A 20,851-nucleotide genomic window follows, 5' to 3' on the forward strand; every position below is an offset into this window, starting at 1 on the left:
AGGGGTGTGGGCCTTTCCCCCACCCTGGCTATTTGTGGGGTAGAGGAGGCCTGCGCTACCATGGCAACCGGACAGAAGCCTGATTGACAGCCAAGAGAGAACTCTTCCCCATCTGGACCTTCACCCCTTTAGGAAGCCCCTAGTGCAGGCTCTAATCTCTCTCTGGGAACCAGGAGTCCAGGCCCCCAGTACCCTCCTCCTTCAGACCCAGGAGCCAGGAGTCTGGGCTCCCAGCCCGACCACCCCAGGCAGCTAGTATTCAACAGGGGACACAGGAAGAGATGCTGTATTTCCTCTAATTTACTAAATTGCTCTGGGCTGGGAGCCAGGGACCCCTGCCCCCTGGCTCTCCACAGCTGTGCCCCCCAACCCTGCAACCCAGCCTGGGCCGTAACTCTCTTTCTAGCTCTCACTGAGAATGGGGGGGGGATAGGGACAGAGTAAGGGGACAAAAACAGGTTGGGGGTTGTGGTCAAGGTGGGAGGTAAGGTCCTGGGGGTGTTTTCTCTCCTTGGGATGTCCCACTCATTTCTTTTTCTCTCTTCTTTCTCTCCCCCCACACACCTGACCCCTTTTCCCTTTCTCATTTTTTTCCCTCACTTTTTCTTCCTTTTATTTTTGATCCCGCCTGCCACCCGCCTCCCTTTCATGTCTGTGCTGGGCACCTCCCTGGTGGGGGTCTTGATCTTTGCCTTGGTTCGCTATTTCTGTCTTCCTATGTTTTCTGTCTGCTCTGCCTGCCTCCTCCCTCAATCTGTTCTGCCTGTTTCTCCGTCTCTTGTGTGTCCATGTCTCTTGGTGGCCGTGGGGTCCGTCTCCATCTTTCTGGGCTTCTTTCCGTCTTCCTATCTCTGTCCAACTTTCTCGTCTCTCTTATCTCTCCCGCCTTCCTTGTCTTCCTCTGCATCTCTCCCTGCCTCTCTATCTTTCCCTCCCTATTTCTGTCACTCGGTCTTCTCTCTGCCTCCTTCCTCTCCCTGTCTCTGTCACTCTGAGCCTCTCCATCCTCGTCTCTGTTTCTCCTTCCATCTCTCTCCTTATTCCTGTCCATGTCTCTCTCCGACCATCTCTCTGTGGCTGTGTTCATCTCTCTTGCCATCTCCCCCTTTCTCTCTCGGCTCCTGTTCTGATCCCGTCTCTGCGGGTCTGTTACCCATTCCTGCCTTGTCTCCCTCTTTTCCCCATCTCTGCATCTTCTCTGTCCCCATTACCCACCTCCACTTTCCCTGTCTCTGTGTCTCTCCCTTTGCCTCGCTCTCTCTGTCTCTGTCTCTCCCTTTGCCTGTGTGTCTCTCGGTGGCTCCCTGTCTCTATATCGCAACCTTTCCCTCTCCTCCCTATCTCTGAGTCTCTCCCTCCCTGTATCTCCTCCTGCCCGTGTCTCTCTATATCCTGTCCCCCGTCTCTGTCTCCCCATCTCTGTGTCTTCCTCTCATTTGTGTCCCTCTCCGCTCCCGGGGTCTCCCCGGCTCGGTGCGCCCGCTCTCCCGTGTCAGAGGCCGCCCGGAGGGGCCCGCAGGCGATGCGCGGCGCCGGTGGCCCCCGCGGCCCTCGGGGCCCCGCTAAGATGCTGCTGCTGCTGGCGCTGGCGTGCGCCAGCCCGTTCCCGGAGGAGGCGCCGGGACCGGGCGGGGCCGCCGGGCCCGGCGGGGGCCCCGGCGGGGCGCGGCCGCTCAACGTGGCGCTCGTGTTCTCGGGGCCCGCGTACGCGACCGAGGCGGCGCGCCTGGGCCCGGCCGTGGCGGCGGCCGTGCGCAGCCCGGGCCTGGACGTGCGACCGGTGGCGCTGGTGCTCAACGGCTCGGACCCGCGCAGCCTCGTGCTGCAGCTCTGCGACCTGCTGTCGGGGCTGCGCGTGCACGGCGTCGTGTTCGAGGACGACTCGCGCGCGCCCGCCGTCGCGCCCATCCTCGACTTCCTGTCGGCGCAGACCTCGCTGCCCATCGTGGCCGTGCACGGCGGCGCCGCGCTCGTGCTCACGCCCAAGGTGCGCGCGACCTGCGGGGGGGCGGGGCCAGCCGCGGGGGGCGGGGCCAAGCCTGAGGGTCCGCGTCTGGGACGGAGTGGGGCCGGAAGGGTAGGGTCGGGGCTAGGTGAGGGGCGGGGCTGGCTTGGGGGGCGTGGCCTGTAGGCTGAGCGGAGCCTGGGAGCCTGCCTGGGGACTGACCTAGGAGCAGGGTGAGAGAGGGGCCAGTCATGGTCAGAGTATGCGGAGGGTTGAGGGTCTGCGGGAGGAGGGAGTCAGGGGAGGGAATGGAATCTGGAGAAGAAGCGGGGAAAGGCAGCGAGGGGCGGGGACTGGGAACAAAAAGGGACCCGCCAGAGGTGGCCTGCTCTGAGGGTGGAGTGGGATCTGGGGATCAGCAAGGGAGGAGTCAGTTGGAAAGGAATGGGGTTTAGGAAGGGGTGAGGTCTGGTCAGGAGCCAGGAGCCAGGAAGGCAGGGAGAGGGCCAAGAAAGAGGGTACGCGGAGGTCAGGGTACTGAGGGGCAGGGAGGGTTTCGGCCAGCTGAGCAAGGGCTCTAGAAGTCTAGGTAGGAGGACGGAGCCTTCTGGTGAAAGGAGGAGTGGGAGAAGGGGAGGGGTCGTAGATGGGCTGGGGAAGGGCAGAACCATGCAGCCAGGAAGTGGGGCGAGGGCAGTCAGGAAAGGGGAGAGCTAGCTGGTGAGGTGGTGCAGAGGGAGGTCAGGAAGATGGCAGGGCCTACGCTCTGGACTAAAGGGGCGGGGTCTAAAGTGGGAAACAGCCCCGGGAGTGGGGTTTGGCCAGAGGCATGCCCCAGTTGTAAGGCGTGGAAAGCGAGAATCTGGAGGGTGGGCCTGGGAGGATGAAGGCCCACCAGAAAGGCAGGCCCAGCCAATGAGAAGTCAAACCCAGGAGGCTGCAGGAGAGAGGGGGCAAGAGGCTGGAGCCGGCTGTGGCCTGGAAAGAGGCCTGCCGCCCGAGGGACACCAGCTGGAGTGGACTTCTGGTAGAAAAGGAAAGAATTGGACCAAGCCTGGTGTACGCGCTGAGAAGGAGAAGGGACAGGCTAGGAGGAGGTGCCTGGGAAGGGGCATGGCCTGTTTAGGGGTGGAGCCAGTGTAACCGAGGTGGTACTAGGGCCGATGGGGCCATCTGAGTGGGTGGAGCCCAAGTCCCCACCTGTTCCCTGCTGTGAGGGCCGGTGGCTTCGGGTGCTTCGTGACTAGGTCACAGTTACATCCTGGGACTCGTAGTTCTCTGCTGTCCAGAGCATTCTGGGAAGGGCCTCTGGCCAACTTTCTTCTTTTAGACAGGAGTTGTCCAGAGATATGCAAGCCGATCACTTTCGAGGTGGACTTATTACTCCGTGGCTGCCGCCTTTGTGGCCTACCGAGAGATGTGACTCCTCTTGCCTCCATTGCTGCTGAGAAGTGTGGGCCACTGTTTATTGTCACCTGGGACCTGTGGCCCGCTCAGTGTACACTCTTTGCCTTTTGGGAAATGTAGTCCCTCTAGTATCTCTGGATGGAAGAAAGAGGGGTCCTCACAGGGCCATCGTGCCTCCATGGAATGCTGGGAAAGTGGTCCCCTCAGCATATCTCCACTTGCCAAGGATGAGTTCCTCTCAGGATTCTCATTGCATGCTGAGAGACCTCATCTGCTCAGGACAACTGCCCTATCTCCTGCACACATAACCACAGGCACACACCTAGGAAGAAAGTCCATTTCCTCTTCTCACTGAGGGCTGACTCCGTGCCGGGTCTGTTTTAGGTTCCGTGGAATACAGTTGTGAAAAGGAAAAAAAAAAAAAAAAAAAGACAGGATCCCTGCTCTTAATGGAGCCTGCATTCTAATGGGGAGACAGAAAGCAAATAACAGATGGTGAAATCTGTCCTGGAGGAAGGGTAGGATGGCAGTCAGGAGAGGCCTCCCCGAGGAGGTGGCAAATGAGCTGGACTGGAGGAATGGGGAGTGGTAGGTCCAGCGTGGAGGAGCTAGGGGAGAGTGTCCCCGCGAGAGGCAACAGCAAAGGGCCAAGCCCTTGAAGCTGGAAGGAACTTGATGTGTTTGAGGAAGAACAGAGAGGTGGGGGTGGTGGGAGATGAGGTCAGAGAGGCAACGAGGGCCAGTTCATGCAGGGCCTGTGGGCCAAAGTGAGGACTTTGGCTTTGACTCTAAGGTAGAAGTATTGGAAGGTTTTCAACCAAGAAGGGATGTGATCCAATTAATATTTTGAAAACATGAATTTGGCTGCTGATGGAGAATGGACTGGAAGATGCAAAAATGTTAGCAGAGAGGGGTCAGGAAGCTGTTACACTTGTCTAAGCAAGACAGTGGTCAATGAGGGTTGTGATGGGGCAGTAGTGAGGAATGGAGTTATGTTTTGAACAGAGAGCCGAGAAGACTAGAAGATGGCCTGGATTGGGCGTGAGGGAAAGAGAGGGAAAGGATGATTTAGCCTTGGGAGCCGAGCAGCTGGGTGAATAAGGAATGGAAGTTGGGGAAGAGGTTTGAGGCTGGGTTGGGGGGGGGGGGTAGATGGAGAATTCTGTTTTTGACATGCTAATTTTGAGATGCCTCTTGGAAATCCAAGAGGAGATGTTGAGTAGAAAGGGGGATAGGTCTGTCCAGAGTTCACGAGAAAGGTACAGTGACTGGAGAGGAGCCATTAACATATTCAGTGCAGGGCAATAGAACTTTCTGCAATGAGGAAGATGGTCTATATCTGCTCTGTCCAGTATGATGGCCACTAGCCACGTGTGGCTCTTGAGCACTGGACATGTTGTTAGTGCAGCCCAGGAACTAAATGTTACTTAATTTTAATTAATTTAAATGGGTGGCTACTGGCTACCATATTGGATGGCACAGAAGACAGTATTTAAACACATGGGTCTAGATGAGATCACCAAGGAGGGAGGACAGAGAAGAGAACACTAGAGCACTTCTGTGTTTAAAATTCTGACAGAAGGAGAAGTCAGGGAGGCAGGAGGAAGACCAGAGAAGGGCAAATCCACTCAGCAAAGCTGCTTCCTGCTGGGAGAGACGGTATCTTCTTCGGCACCCTCGTTGCATGCTGGGAAATGTAGTCCCTCCCAGTGGATCCTGGGGACTGTAGTTCCCTCCCTGGATGCTGTGTGTGTTCTAGGGTAATGTTAGCTGCTATAACAGATAAACCCCCACATCTCAGTGGCTCAACCCAATAGAAGGTTGTTTCTCACTCATATAAAATCCAAACAGGTGTTCCTGACAAGAGGTGGTTCTCCTCCAAGTGACGACTCAGGGACTCAGTCTCCTCCCTCTTATGGCTCTGTAATCCCCTAGGACTTCGGAGTTCTCTTCTGGGGCCTCTGCATCTGTTCTCAGACAGGGAAGAGAGTAAGGTGCATGGGGGAGAGCTTTTCCGGATGAGTCTAGAACTCAGCCACATGGCAAAACCTAACCCAGGCCTAGCTCTGTGCACCAGCAGGGAAAGGAGAGGGGTTTGGTGAACAGCTAGTCAGTTGCCATATTGAGAGCCGTGACATACTGGTGGCCACTGGGAGCTGGGATGCCCTCATCAGTTGCTGGGAGATGAGATCTGTCTTGACCACTGGGAACTGAAGGCCCCTACTGGTTGCTGGGAGCCGTGGTCTCCACATCCAGAGGCTTGACATCCTCCTCCTCGCCCGCAGGAGAAGGGCTCCACCTTCCTGCAGCTGGGCTCCTCCACAGAGCAGCAGCTCCAGGTCATCTTTGAGGTGCTGGAGGAGTACGACTGGACATCCTTTGTAGCGGTGACCACGCGTGCCCCCGGCCACCGGGCCTTCCTGTCCTACATCGAGGTGCTGACTGATGGCAGCATGGTGGGCTGGGAGCACCGCGGGGCACTGACGCTGGACCCTGGAGCAGGCGAGGCCGTGCTGGGTGCCCAGCTCCGCAGCGTCAGCGCGCAGATCCGCCTGCTCTTCTGTGCCCGGGAAGAAGCCGAGCCCGTGTTCCGGGCAGCTGAGGAGGCTGGCCTCACGGGGCCTGGCTACGTCTGGTTCATGGTGGGACCCCAGCTGGCTGGAGGCGGAGGCTCAGGCGCCCCTGGAGAGCCCCCTCTTCTGCCAGGAGGCGCCCCACTGCCTGCCGGGCTGTTTGCAGTGCGCTCGGCTGGCTGGCGGGATGACCTGGCCCGGCGTGTGGCCGCTGGTGTGGCTGTCGTGGCCAGAGGTGCCCAGGCTCTGCTGCGTGACTATGGCTTCCTGCCCGAGCTCGGCCATGACTGCCGTGCCCAGAACCGCACCCACAGAGGGGAGAGTCTGCATAGGTGAGTGGGGTTGGTGTAGGAGGGCTGTGGGAAGGCTCCAGAGCCTGACTGCCTGGGGTGCTCACTGACTGAGCAGCCTCAAATGGGTCACGTCCCCTCTCAGAGCCTCAGTGTACTTTTCTGTAAAATGGATATACTTGGGTCTCCTGCCTGGGGTTAAATCAGGTAATTGGGAAAAAGCACCCAAGACACAGTGAGTGTGTTACGATACTTCCTGATTTTAAGACGAATTTTTCCCCACAGTTTAAGGTCTTAGAAATCAAGATATACCGTACGATTGATGGCTTATCATGGTTTAATCGGCAGCCCTTTTTTCTTTCTTTGCGGTGCATAAAACTAGAGATACACCCTATACTCGATGGCACCTCAGGTATGATGAAATTCCCTAAAGTATAAGCTGAATTTCAGTAACAAAATGACCCAGTAATTCCGCGGCCAGAACGAGATAGAAGTTGTTCTTCCTCACTTAACAATCTGGAAATGAGGAGCCCCTGGCTGACTCAGTCTGTGGAGCGTGCAACTCTCTAACTCGGGGTTGTGAGTTCGTATCCCACGTGGGGGTGTAGAGATCACTTAAAAAAAAAAAAGATTTTATTTATGTATTAGAGGGAGAGAGAGAGCACAAGCGGGGCGGGGCGGGGGGCGGCAGGCAGAGGGAGAAGCAGGCTCCCCACCAAGCAAGGAGCCCGATGCGGAGCTCGATCCCAGGACTCTGGGATCATGACCTGAGCCGAATGCAGACGCTTAACCGACTGAGCCACCCAGGGCGCCCCCAGATCACTTAAAAATAAAATCTTCCAAAAAAAAAAATCCAGAAATGAGTCTTCAGGAGGCTCTGTTGCTCCACGTGATCAGTCAGGGACCCAGGACCCTCCCACCTCGTTGCTCCAACACCTTTGCGCGGTCGGTTGAAGCGGGGTCGGCCGCACGTCTGAGAAAGCGGGAGAGAGAGAAAGTGGGGAGCAAGCAATTTCCTTCGGGGCAGGTGAGACGGCGGGGATGGCGTGGGGCGGCCAGGGCTGCCTTATTGGTTGTTTCCAGGCGCGTCGCGTGCAAATTGGTTAGACGTCGATTCTGATTGGCTAGCGCTTGCGCTGTACCGATTGTTAGAGTCTGAAGGTCTCACCTGCTTGGGGCCTGGGCTAGCGGCACCGAGGACTGGGAGGTGAGGATTCCAGGTGTGTGCCCGGCTTACGCTCAGGTGTTTTAGAAGCGAACAGGGTTTGGTGGGAAACAGCATCGCCACCGTAGGAAGCGTTGGCAGTAAGAAATTGATGAGTTTGGGGACGGAACCGTGGAGGGAGAGGCCTTTAAGCCCGAAATGAGGACGAGCTGAGCTTAAACAGGTGACCGGGGGAGAAGAAAAGCGAGGGGAGGGGAATTGAGAACCGGTGACTTGGGGGACAGGATCTGGGGACAAGAGGGTGAGAAAAAGCATCCCTCGTTCATAAATACTTACTGAGCGCCCGCTAGGAACTAGGACTCATGCTGGGCGCTGGGAACACGGAGATGAATAAGACCGTGGACTTCTCTTAAAAGAACACAGGGTCCTGTAGGGGTGGCAGACAGGGACAGGATAATGACAACACAGTGTGATGCTGGCAATCATGGAGGTGGCCCCGGGCATTGTGGGAGCACCAGCAGGAGTACTGTCTGCTCCAGGATGTTTCTGGTTGCCCGAAGCAGAGTCTCATTCAAGTTTCCTAAGGGAAAAGGGGGTTTATTGGGAAGATAAACACGCACAGAAACCCAGACGCCAGGAATTGAGGCCAAGCCTGGGGACCAGCTACTCTTTCATCTCTTTTTGATTGTCTCCCTCTTACTCTCCCCACCCCCGTCTCTGTCCTGCCATTCCGAGTCTGTCCAATTCTTCTCTTAGCACTCACTCTTTACCAGAATTTCTGCTCTCTGCTGATACTCATAATTTCATCCCATCCTGTCTTCCACCCATCCCCACCACCCCCAATTCTCACAGCCAACGTCTTCCCAAAAGACGAATTTCACTGGCCCCAATCAGCCTTCCAAACTAGGCTACTCAGTCACGGGTCAGCCTACGGGGTCAGGGAGGTCTCCAAGAGGAGGAGACATCGGAGCTGAGACCTGACGGATGAATGGCTCATTCATTCATTTATTGAATGAGTCTTTATGAGAGTCTGCTATGTGCCAAGCGCTGCTTTGGGCACAAGTGTACATGGTGTTGAACAAGGTCCCTGCTCTCATAGAGCCGACAGTCTCATAGGGGAGACAAACAGTGAACAAACAAGATAAAGAAGAAGAAATACCAGCAGGTGATCAAAACAGGTAGAATGTGATAAGAAATGCCCAGGGTGTGAGGTTAGGTGAGGTCGTCTGGAAAGTTCTTTCGGAGTAGGTGAAATTTGGAGGTGAGAAAAAAAATGGGCAAAGAAAAAGAGCCAACTGTTGGAAGATCTGAATGAGGAGAAGGGAGGGGGGACAGCAGGTGCAGAGTCGCTCGCTCGGGCTGGAATTGCCTATTTGGGAGCCTGAAACAAAGCCACCGTGACTGGAGCTTAGTGAGCAAGGCGGGGGGACAGGGTATTATGGAGAAGCAAGCGAGGCCCGTGTAGGCCCAAGCTCATGTAGGGCATTTTGGCCAGGCTAAGGAGTTTGGATTTGATTCTAAGAGCGGTTAGGAGTTCTCCAAAAATACTGAGTATTCCAGGCAGGGGGAACAGCATCGTGCAAAGGCCCAGAGGGGAGAAAAACTCAGGCAGGTTGGGACCACAACAGCTCAGAGGGGATGAAGGTAGGAGAATTGGGATTGGGGGTGATGAGGCTGGGGGTGGGGGTAGATGGGGCCAGACCACAAGAGCCTCAAATACCAGGTTGAGAGGCTGGACTTTGTTCTGGAGCACTGGGGAGCCATGGGTGGGTTGTGAGCAGGAAAGGAGTGGAGTCAGTTTTGCATACAGAAAGACGCCTCTGAGGTGGAGTGTGGAACAGACTGGAGGAGAGAAAATGGAGGTTGGGGACCAGGCAAGAGGCTGGGGCTGGGGTCCAGGGGGTCTGTGGAGATGGAGAGGAGGGATGACATGGAGATCCTGGGGGCAGGAAGGTGGAACTTGCGGACGGTGGCGGCGGGGGTGGGGGGGAGTGAGGAGGTGAGGATCGCAGTTGAGTGTCCAGTGCAGTGACCAGGGCCTGGGGACAGGCATTCATGGTACATGTCCCGTTGCATCGTGAAGATTATCTGGGAGTCCAGAGACCTTCTGGGGCTTTTCCCAGAGGAAGGGACACTTGAGCTGAATCTTGAAGACATAAGAATCAATCAGGATGAGAAGGGACAGAAAAGCATTTTCCAGGCAGAAAGCACAGCACCTACAATGGTCAAGAAATAGGAAACCGCGTGATACGTTTCGGGGACACTTTGCATTCAGTGTTGGTGGGGTACAGAAAGGGCTTGGGGTGGAAGGAGTTTGAGGGGAGGAAGAGATCAGAGATGGGGCTGCACAGGCAGATGGGGCCAGAACATACAGCGTCTCTAAGAGGACCTCAAACTCAAGCTGAGGGTCTACGACCCTGTTCAGGAGGTGCTGGGTAGCGAGCAGAGGTGGCTGAACAAAGAAGAGGAATATTTGGGTGTTCAGGATCTTGGGGGAGAGATTCCAGCTAGGGGCCGGGGCTGGTCAGTAGAAAGGGGATTATCTCTGCCTTCAGCCACTTAGGTCCAGTCCAGGTACCCACATGTCCCCTCCCTTCTTCCTGGGCAGGTACTTCATGAATATTACCTGGGATAACCGGGATTATTCCTTCAATGAGGATGGCTTCTTGGTGAACCCCTCTCTGGTGGTCATCTCCCTCACCAGAGATAGGACTTGGGAGGTGGTGAGTCCCAGCCCCAACCTCAGGCACACGAGAGGGCCTGGAGTCCCAGGTACTGAGGGAGAGGGTGTGGGGACCCAGACACCTAGGTCCTGACAGATGAGGACTCTGGCCTCTGAGGGAGGAAGGAGCCCAGGCTTCTAGGTCCTGGGAGAAATAAGTGGGAGCCCAGACCCGTGGGTTCTAAGGGGAGGGGGAAAATGGGGCCTAGACTCCTGGATCTAAGGGAGAAGGAGCTGGGAGTTCGGGGTTCTGAGGAAGGAGGGCCACAATGGCCAGGACATCCTGCAAAGTCCCCGCCCCGGAGCCTGAATCCCCTTCTCTTGGCCAAGGTGGGCAGCTGGGAGCAGCAGACTCTCCGCCTAAAGTACCCGCTGTGGTCCCGCTACGGCCGCTTCCTGCAGCCAGTGGATGACACGCAGCACCTCACTGTGGCCACGCTGGAGGAGAGGCCCTTTGTCATTGTGGAGCCCGCCGACCCCATCAGCGGCACTTGCATCCGAGACTCCGTGCCTTGCCGGAGCCAGCTCAACCGCACCCACAGGTGACAGCCCCGGCTCCAGGAGCTCCGGCTTCCCAACCCCCTGAAGCCTAGCAGTCCTGGCCCCCGGCCCCTCCTTCCTTGGAACTCAGAACCCACAGAGCCCTCCAGTTTAGTCACCTTGGACAAGTCACGGAACTCCTTTGAGCCTCAGTTTCCCCAGAAAGCGCTAACCATAGTTTTAGCTGCTTCTTGTCTCTCCCTCCATACCTTCATCTCATGGGAGAGTCTGAAGTGGGGGGGGGGGTCCCCAGCATCCCCAAGCCTGCTCGCTCCCCGCAGCCCTCCTCCGGACGCCCCCCGCCCGGAAAAGCGGTGCTGCAAGGGCTTCTGCATCGACATTCTGAAGCGGCTGGCGCAGACCATCGGCTTCAGCTACGACCTCTACCTGGTCACCAACGGCAAGCACGGAAAGAAGATCGACGGCGTCTGGAACGGCATGATCGGCGAGGTGGGGCGACCCCGGATGGGAGGAGGCGGGCTGGGGCGGGGCCACGGCGCCGGAGCTCTCGGGCTGGAGGGGCGTGGCCAAAAGGAGATGGAGCCCGGGCTCTGAGGGGGCGGGGCCACCCCAAGACCTGCCTTGGCTGAGGGGCGGGGCCACAAGGAGGGACCTGTGGAGTGGAGGGGGCGGGGCCGGGAGGTGGCCCTCCTAAAGGAAGGGGGCGGGGCCGAGAGAACGGAGCCCAAATCCAGAGAGCTTGTTCTGGGAGCATGACCGGGCCTGGGGCGACCTCTTCCAACCCCTGCTCCCCGCCTCTCACCTCCTCCTTTCCTGCCCCACTCTGCGTCCCCCTCCGCCACCCCGCCACCCTCCTAGCCTCTCTCACCCTGTCACTGGTCTCCTGGGGCAGGTCTTGCCCACCATCCTCCTCTATGCGCTTGAGCCAGCCAGGTTCCTTCACCCCCTCTTGCCCTCACCCCAGGTGTTCTACCAGCGCGCGGACATGGCCATCGGCTCCCTCACCATCAACGAGGAGCGGTCCGAGATCGTGGACTTTTCTGTGCCCTTCGTGGAGACGGGCATCAGCGTCATGGTGGCGCGCAGCAATGGCACCGTGTCCCCCTCGGCCTTCCTCGGTGAGCCCGGGCCCCCGGGACGGCAACACTTCCCATCCTGGCATTGCCTGTCCCCGTGGTGTGACTGGTGAGGTGGCATCACTTCTCACCTTAGGTTTCCCAATCTGTAAAATGGGAGAAGCCATTTTGCCATGAGGCCAAGGAAACTGAGCTTCAGGAACCTTCTCTCGCACATTCTCTTCAAGGCCCTGTACCTTGTATTCTTGTATTCATAATTTTGTGTTCTTTTTTTCTTAAAGACAACCCTCCACATTGTATAAGCCTCAGGCCCCACAAACCCCAAGTCTTCCCCTATATATGAGATGAGGAAAAGAGATTAGCATGGTAGTAGAACATGGTAAGTGCTCCACTCACTTCTCAGTGTTTACTGAGCATCTATCATGTGCCAGGCTCTGGGCCCCGCACACAAGCCCCTGTCCTCTAAGAGCTCTTGGCCTTGTGGGGAAGACAGAAAATAATCTCTTAAGGCGATACATGGACAAGATCATTTCAGGTGGTGATGAATAGTATGAGAAATTAAGCCAGGGTGGGAGGTGGAGAGGAATGGGATTGGTGCTGCCAGGAGAGGGCAGGAAGGCCCCTTTGGAGATTGGGCCTGAGAACCATTCCAGGCAGAGGGAACAGCAAGGGCAAAGACCCCAAGGCAGGAATGTGTGTGGAGTATTTGGGAAATGGCCGGAAGTCTGTGTGGCTGGAGGGGGCAGTGAGTGATCATGAGGGTGTGAGAAACAAGGGCTGAGAGAGAATTGGGGGGTGGGAGCATCGGGGGGCGGGGGAGATGCAGGGCCTTGGTGGCTCTGGTAGGAAAGTTGGGTTTTACTCTTATGGCAGTGGCCAAGGTTTTAGCTGTAGATGGTGGGGGAGGGGATATATGATCAGATCTAGGCTTTTAAAAATATCCCACCGGAGACAGTGGGGGCAGGAGGCCCATGAGAAGGCAGAGGTCCGTGCAGAGAGGAGATGGGTGTGGGATAGGAAGATGGGTGTGGGATAGGAAGGGTGAGGCGAGTAACCAGGGTTGGGGGTGTGGTTAGGAAGCTGGCCCCCATTGGGTTGGTGGCCATGAGCTGGATCGGGTAGGGATCTCACTGAACTTGGTGACAAGAGAAGGAAAAGTGCACATCAGGCCAAGGGCAGCCGTTCACGTCAGTTCCCTCTTGCTCTCTGAAGTCTGGGCAAAGCTCCTGGGAGTGGGAGGCTGGGAGAAGGGACATCTCTTCCTTTGCGTTTGGTTTCTGTATATTTTGCTGAGAGCATCTCTGTGGCACCAAGGTCTCTGCAGGGCACCCTGAGATGTGCCACATGGGGCCCCTGCCTTCAGCAGGGAAGTGACAAGGTCATATTTATGCCCCACCATGTTGCCCAGCAGAGGCAACAGGACTGTCCCCAGATGCCGCAGTGACAGTCTGGGGCGGTGACCCTGCTGTGACCGCTTGCGCTTGGCCCAGGGAGGGCAGATCACCTGGTAGGAATCTCAAGGAAGTGGTGGTTTGGGTTTATTGTCAGTGAACTCCCAGCGGCAGTGTGAGGAGGAGACACATGGATGGGAGCGTGTCTGGTCGATAGGTCAGGGTGGTGCCCCTGGCAGGGGAGCGGTGGAGACAAGGCAGAGAGGGTGAGGCTCACTCTGAAACTGTCAGTTGGCCTGTTAAAGCAGTGCGTTCTTGAGAGAGTGATCAGGCCAGGGAGGGGGGGACAGGCTGTGGCTGGTGAGGGGGAGGGCGGGAAGGAGGGGGCGAGGCTACAGATGGGGGGTGGGCTGTGACTGGATGGAAGGTGGGGCTCCCAGGATGGGGAGCCTGGGCGTCAGTGCTGGCCTCAGTGTGGAACATGGTGAGCTGCCAGGGGGAGACTCGGGTCTGGGGCTCAGGAAACATTTAGGATATATCTGGTGACTGAAACCACAGAAATGGTTGAGTTGGCTCTTTTTGAGAGAGACTGTCTCCCAGGGCTCAGGAAACATTTAGGATATATCTGGTGACTGAAACCACAGAAATGGTTGAGTTGGCTCTTTTTGAGAGAGACTGTCTCCCAGGGGTCTGGGTGGGCAATGAGGCTGTCCCCGCAATGGGGAGCCTGGGAAGGGGACAGAGTAGGACAAGGCCCAGGCTGCGATTGCACCTTGGTCACGTGTCTGTGGTCCCCGTAGTCCTTTGCTTGGCTGAGCCATGACCTCCTACCCCCTTGCCCCCAGAGCCCTACAGCCCTGCCGTGTGGGTGATGATGTTCGTCATGTGCCTCACTGTGGTCGCCGTCACCGTTTTCATCTTCGAGTACCTCAGTCCCGTCGGCTACAACCGCAGCTTGGCCACGGGCAAGCGTGAGTCCCCTTCCTCCATCACCTCAGAGCACCCGGACCGCAGATAGAACTACATTTCCCAACAGCCCCTGGGGTAGAGGCATTGGGGGCTGCTGGGAATCGTAGTTCTTTCTGCTCTCTCATGGAGTAGAAGGGATTTGGGGTCCATGTCCCCCTCCTGGCCCCCTGCAGGGCCTGGTGGCTCAACCTTCACCATTGGGAAATCCATCTGGCTGCTCTGGGCCCTGGTGTTCAATAACTCGGTGCCCGTGGAGAACCCCCGGGGGACCACCAGCAAAATCATGGTGCTGGTGTGGGCCTTCTTCGCCGTCATCTTCCTCGCCAGCTACACAGCCAACCTGGCCGCCTTCATGATCCAGGAGGAGTACGTGGACACCGTGTCTGGGCTCAGCGATCGAAAGGTGTGTGTGTTCGGGGAGACGGGGAGCTGGCTGGGGCTGGAGGTCAGGCCAGAATTTGGTACGTGGGAGGTCAGAAGAGAATTCCAAAATGGTAGAATAGAATGTTCTGGAAGAGAAAGGTTATGTTGCACAATGAACTGTTTAAATATTCCCAGGAGAAGAGAGTGACCCCAAACGTCCTGGGGGTGAGGGGTGGGGCAGTATTGCCAAATGGGATATCCCACTTGGTGTAGTGCTTCCCTCAAAGTGGGATGAAGGGCCAATCTCTGAACTTCCTCCAATGGAGATCAATGCTTTTGTAAAATACGATAGAAATGAATTATGAGGGGCGCCTGGGTGGCTCAGTCGTTAAGCGTCTGCCTTCGGCTCAGGTCATGATCCCAGGGTCCTGGGATCGAGCCCCACGTCGGACTCCCTGCTCAGTGGAGAGTCTGCTTCTCCCTCTCCCTCTGCCTGCCTCTCTGCCTATTCGTGCTCTCTCTCTGTCAAATAAATAAATAAAATCTTAATAAATAAATAAATAAATAAATAAATAAATAAATAAATAAATAAATAAATGCGCAGCGCCTGGCTGGCTCAGTCGGTAGAACATGCAACTCTTGATCTCGGGCTCATAAGTTCGAGTCCCACACTGGGTGTAGAATTTACTTTAAAAATAAACAAATTTTAAAAAAATCTTTAAAAGAATTGCTCTAAGTGCTTATTCTCTCAATTTCTATACTTACCTCATCCAGACCACAGTTTGTTCAGGGACTGGTGGTTTGCAGACCACTCTTTGAGACTAAAGTGGTTAACTGGGTATCATGACCTATTAGAAGGTTGAGAAATCAGGGGTGCCTGGGTGGCTCAGTCGTTAAGCGTCTGCCTTCGGCTCAGGTCATGATCCCAGGGTCCTGGGATCAAGCCCCACATCAGGCCCCCTGCTCCGTGGGAAGTCTGCTGCTCCCTCTCCCACTCCCCCTGCTTGTGTTCCCTCTCCTGCTGTGTCTCTCTGTCAAAAAAAAAAACTTAAAAAAAAGAAAGAAGATTGAGAAGTCAGTTCAGTGGATTGCAACAAGCATTTTTTTAAAAAGATTTTATTTATTTATTTATTTGTCAGAGAGAGAGTACACACAAACAGGGGGAGTGGTGGGCAGAGGGAGAAGCAGGCTCCCCACTGAGCAAGGAGCCCAGTTCGGGACTCGATCCCAGGACCCTGGGATCATGAGCTGAGCCAAAGGCCGATGTTTAACCGACTGAGCCACTCAGGCATCCTGACAAGTATTTTTTTTTTTTTAATGGAATAGAATAGAAAATATGTCTGCATCTTTGTTTTAGTCATATACGCACTTGACATTGAGCCAGCCCACACTGGTATGGCTATGTCTGCTGTTAAAAGAGTAAACTTTTGGGGCGCCTGGGTGGCTCAGTCAGTTAGGCATCTGACTCTTGATTTCAGCTCAGGTCATGATCTCAGAGTTGTGAGATCAAGCCCCGCATTGGGCTTATGCTGAGCATGGAGTCTGTTTAGGATTCTCTCTTTCCCTCTGCCCCTACCCCCCCCCCCCCCAGGCTTGCACGTGCACGAGTTCTCTCTGTGTCTGTCTTAAAAAAAAAAAAGAAGAAGAAGAGTGAACTATTTCTGAATGGATTGGTAATTAGCAATTGCCTCCAGCCCCCACCGTGCCAACCCCTGCCCCTGGGACTTCCCGTGATCCAGCAAGTTAAGGGTTAATGCCTGGCCCATCAGAGGCATCTGCGACCCTTCTCCAATGAACTCTGTAGCCAGTGTCTTTTCAGATTGGACCATGATCAGGCCATGCCGGGTGTTAAATATTTCAATATTACTCCTGACTGTGTATACATATATATGTGTGTACATGTCTGCATGCATACGTGTGGCTGTCTGCAGATGGATCTGCTGGGTGGGAGCAGAAAAGGGTCACGGTGAGCACGTTGGAGAAGCATTTCTGGGCTGGGGTGCCTGCCAGTTGACAGGTGTCCCCCAGAACAGAGCATCTGGGTCAAGGCTATTCTTGACCCAGATGGCCCCAGGGGGGCGCCCTAATAACTTCCCATTCTGCCCCAGTTCCAGCGGCCCCAGGAGCAGTACCCGCCCCTGAAGTTTGGGACGGTGCCCAACGGGTCCACGGAGAAGAACATCCGCAGCAACTACCCCGACATGCACAGCTATATGGTGCGGTACAACCAGCCCCGCGTAGAGGAAGCGCTCACTCAGCTCAAGGCAGGGTCAGCGCAGACTCGGGCTGGGGGGTGGGGGGGCTGCCGGGGGCCCTGAGGATGCCGGGAGAGAGTGAGGGGCCAGGGGCCACTCATCAGCCTCAGAGGTCAGCTAGGGGTGGGTCGGCTTGGAGGACATACGTAGATCATTGAAGGTGGGAGTGAACTCCCCCTTCCAGAACCAGGGTCCTTGTGATGTGTCTTCAGAGATCTAGGAGTTACAGATTCCGGAGCTGGCCTGCTGGGGTTCAAACCCTGGCTCTGTCTCTTCGTGGCTTGGTGACCTTGGGCAAGTTACTCAACCACTCTGAGCCTTTGTTTCCTCCTTTGTAAAATGGGGATAGCAAAAGGACCTGCCTCATAAGGTTGTTATGAGGATTATTATAGCTCTTATTATTGGTTCGTTTATTATTTGGTAGTAATGGTGCTCGCTCGCTGTGGGTGTTTACTGCTATATTATTATTTTCATTATGATCATTAGATCTGAACTCACTGGAATGGATACTTGGATTAGGTTGTTTGTTTTGCTTTTTAACTTCAGTTTCCCAAATCATGGGGGTAAAGTTAAGTTCAGGCTCCAAAGTACAAGACCAAGGTTACAACAAAGCTGAGCACAGTAACTTTCTCCCTGTCCCTCCTTGATTTCTTCATTCAACACGCATTTATTTTCTTGGCGCCTAGTCTATGCCAGGCAGTGAAGAAACAGACCAGAGTCCCTGCTTTCAAGGGAGCTTAGGGTCCAGAGGTGGGACATTTATAAGAAACGGACAAATGGAAGAATTGGCATGATCCAGAAAGTGATGGTGAGCCAGGGCATGACTGAACTGGGATATATTCACCAAGGTGTTCAGGGCGGGCCTCTTGGAGGAGGTGAGTGGAGCAGAGCCCTGAGGGAGGTGAGGGCTAGCCAGGTGGACATGTGGAGGTAGAGCTTTGCAGGCAGAGGAAATAGGGTGTGCAAATGGCCTGAGGTGGGAGTGGTCTTGGATTATTGGAGGAACAGCAAGAAGGCCAATGTGGCTGGATGGCAGAGAGCTGACGTTAGAGGGATGAGAGCAGGACACGGGTGTGAACCCTGAGGCTGAGGTCAGGGTTGGGTTTTTTTCGAAGGGCAGCAAGAAGCCAGGAGGAGGGGAGATTCTAAGTAGGGGAGGGGTGTGATCTGATTTCTGTTTGCAAATGCCCCATCTGGCTGACAAGTGGAGAATGGATGGACAGGAATTAGTGTGGAGGCTATCACGTCCTCTGGATCACCTTCCCCAAGTAGCTCACCCCTCAAGTAGCCACTCCTTTTTACCCTTCTGTCTTGATTGGAATTGTTGAGCTGCAAGAAAAGAAGCCCAATCGACCAGCTGTAGGGAAGATGGTTGGGTAAGCATTGCGATGCAGGGGAGGCTCTCAGAACCAGTAGCAGAAAAGAAATCTAGGCTTTGTGGGAACATGAACGTCATTCATTCATTTTTAAATGTTTTAAAGAGCAGCAAACTCTGTGCCAGGCCCAGTTCCTGCACTGGATACCAATAGTCAATAAAAGAGGTAAGTCGCCTGGATCCTTAGGAGTACTTAAACAGACAGAGGTTTCGTTTTCTCTCTCAGTAAGAAGTCCAAGGCTGGCACGATAGCTCAAAGATACCATCAACGATCCAAACTCTTTCCATGTATTTGTTCTGTTGACCTTGGTGCCTAGACCTTCTTGATCATTGTGACTGCCTCATGGTCACAAGATGGCTGCTTCCCCGCCGTGCTGCATATCTTGGTTCCAGGCAAGAAGGAGGAGGAAGAGTGAAAAGTGGAGGATTTCCTCCTGGCAAGGCCTTGCCTTTTTATTGGGGAAAATATGCCTTTCTGAGGAACTTCTGGCTATTTCACAGTGTGTGTCGGATGGTCACTCCCAGTTGCAAAGGAAGCTGGGAAATTGAGTGTGTTAGCCTTCCAGGCTCTGTTGTAGACAATGGCAGAGGGGGAGGTTGCAAATGGAGATTGTGCCAGCCAAGCCATCCGTCAGAGTCCTGCCCTTGTGCAGTTTGCAACTGTGCCACCGGGCAGCCTCTCTCTTGTCTCTTTTCTTTCTCTGGGGCTCTACTTCCTCTCTCTCGACTCCTGGGGCTCACAAGGTCTCTCATCTCTGTCTCTCCCTGTATCCTCTCTGTGCCTTCTTTCCCCGCAAGCCTCTCGTTTCGGACACTGAGGACTAAAGCCCCTTCTCATTAGTCACCTCTTCTTTCTCTCTGCCCCACTTCACCCCCTGCAGAGAACTGCCCCTTTCTCTTCTACCCTCCCCATTGAAGCACCGTGAACTGGAGGCATTTTGGGTAACAGGCTTTTCTTTTTCGGCTGAGACTTGGGGCAGCCTGATTGCTAACGTTTGCAGAAGAGTACACACGGAGGCTCGCATACCTTATGTCGAACTACTGAAACTTCATCGATCATGCAAGCCGACCATTCATTATGTTGGGTCCTCCTGCCTTGACAAATAGACCTTAACAAACAGAAAGGCTAAACAAGTTCAAGTTCAGAATTCTGCCTTCCAGGAGAACAGCTGACTCCTTGTCCTCCCATCTGAATCTGTTTCCTTGCCTCTTGCAGCTTCTCAAGGCTGCCCGCATTCCTTGGCTCGTGGCCCTAGATCCTTCAAACTCTGCTAGAATTGTCATAGCTTCTTCTCTGACTGACCCTACCCCCTTCCTCTTGAAAGGACCTTATGATGACATTGGGTCCACCCGTATAATCCAGGCTAATCCCCCCATCCCAAGATCCTTCATTTATTCACATCTGCAAAGTCTCTTTTCCAGTGTAAGATAACATATTCGCAAGTTCCAGGTATTAGGGTGTGGGTATCTTTTTTAAAAATACGTATTTTTAAATCTATTTATCTGAGAGAGAGCGAGCGCAAGCATGAAGGGAGGGAGGGGCAGAGGGAGAGGGAGAAGCAGACTCTCCACTGAACAGGGAGCCTAACATGGGGCTCAATCCCAGGACCCCGGGATCATGACCTGAGCCGAAGGCAGATACCCAACCGACTAAGCCACCCAGGCCCAGGGTGTGGATATCTTTGGGGGGCCATTATTCTACCAACCCCAGGTTCCCAGAGCATAATATCCAGCGGAGGTGTGGATTCTGGGTGGGCACAACTCCTTGGCCCCAGGGATTCCCCTGGGAATGGGGGGTGGAGTGGGGAGAGTCCTCAAGAGCATGGGGTCCAGAGTAGCACTCCCTTGCCAGAGGTCTAAGATGGGTACTGAGTTTGGAGAATCCCGGGCAGAGGTGCTAGGACACAGCACAGAATAGGAAACACTGGTTTTTAAATTGTCTGTCCATCCATCCATCCATCCATCCATTCATCCATCCATCCATCCATCCATCCATTCTTTTCTCTAGAGGCCGTTTGTCCATATCTTCCCATATAATGTGGGGGTGCTGGTGTCCCCCATGTCTTGGGAGTTCTCAGCAGTATCCTGGGGGTGTTTAACAGCACCGATTTTAAAACCAGATTGGAATGGGAGCTACCCCTTACTTGCTGTGGGCCCTGGGCCAGTGAATCGAGCTTCTGAGCCTTAATTTTTGCCTTCATAATACGGCGTCCGCAATCGCACCGGGTTACAAAGCGGCTCTGGGAAATGAAACATCAGGAGCCAAGGTTCCTCCCTTGCTTCTCTATCTCTTCCTCTCAGGGGCCACTGGCTGTCTGCACATTATCTTGGCTTCAGCTGCAGCCACGGTTGCCGTATGGCCCCCAGTTTCCGCGCCGCCTTTCACCTCCAGGGTCCAGGGTGAGCACCTGCATGCCTCGGTTCAATTTCACATCCCCGCTATTGAGAATCCAGTTGGTCCAGCGCGGAGTCAGGTGTCATGCTCGGGCCAATCAGCGGCGGGTGGGGCGGGGCCTGGTCACGTGGCTTCTGGGTTGCCACGCCCCTGCTCCGCGCGGGGGTTCTCAAAGATGAACCTATGCGGACAGGTGGGCAAACAAAGTCTTGCGCTTCTTTGCAGACCACCCTTCCTCCACTGGCCTCCTTCAGCTGCGAAGCCTGGTGGACCCCTTCGCCCCCTCCCCTGGGCTACCCCATTTGGAGGACACCCCTTTTCTTTGTGCCCGGCACCCTTCGCCTTCATATTCCCAAGCCCCTTGAACAGTTTCCCTTCCCCCAAATGTCTTTTAACTTCTCTATAGCGGTTTTACTTGCATAAT

At 55.0% G+C, this 20,851-nt stretch overlaps 1 protein-coding gene across 3 annotated transcripts in view; it reads left to right on the plus strand.

Moving 5' to 3' along the window:
* GRIN2D (glutamate ionotropic receptor NMDA type subunit 2D) overlaps positions 1-20,851 on the plus strand; it is a 38,439-nt gene that overhangs the window by 4,642 nt on the left and 12,946 nt on the right. For all 3 annotated transcript variants that reach the window (XR_010408263.1, XM_064581538.1, XM_045891862.3), the window contains 9 exons: positions 1,497-1,987; positions 5,638-6,257; positions 9,989-10,103; positions 10,433-10,644; positions 10,924-11,092; positions 11,568-11,721; positions 13,916-14,041; positions 14,213-14,442; positions 16,511-16,671. Coding sequence is in view for 2 of the 3 variants with exons in the window: in XM_064581538.1 (XP_064437608.1) it covers positions 1,523-1,987; positions 5,638-6,257; positions 9,989-10,103; positions 10,433-10,644; positions 10,924-11,092; positions 11,568-11,721; positions 13,916-14,041; positions 14,213-14,442; positions 16,511-16,671 (2,252 nt within the window). In the remaining variant the exon portion in view is untranslated. The remainder of the gene's footprint in view (positions 1-1,496; positions 1,988-5,637; positions 6,258-9,988; positions 10,104-10,432; positions 10,645-10,923; positions 11,093-11,567; positions 11,722-13,915; positions 14,042-14,212; positions 14,443-16,510; positions 16,672-20,851) is intronic.

Source organism: Mirounga angustirostris, unplaced genomic scaffold (assembly GCF_029215605.1).
Source record: "Mirounga angustirostris isolate CCGP_5_RB_7025 unplaced genomic scaffold, mMirAng1.0.hap1 SCAF_16, whole genome shotgun sequence".
Taxonomy (NCBI): Eukaryota; Metazoa; Chordata; class Mammalia; order Carnivora; family Phocidae; genus Mirounga; species Mirounga angustirostris.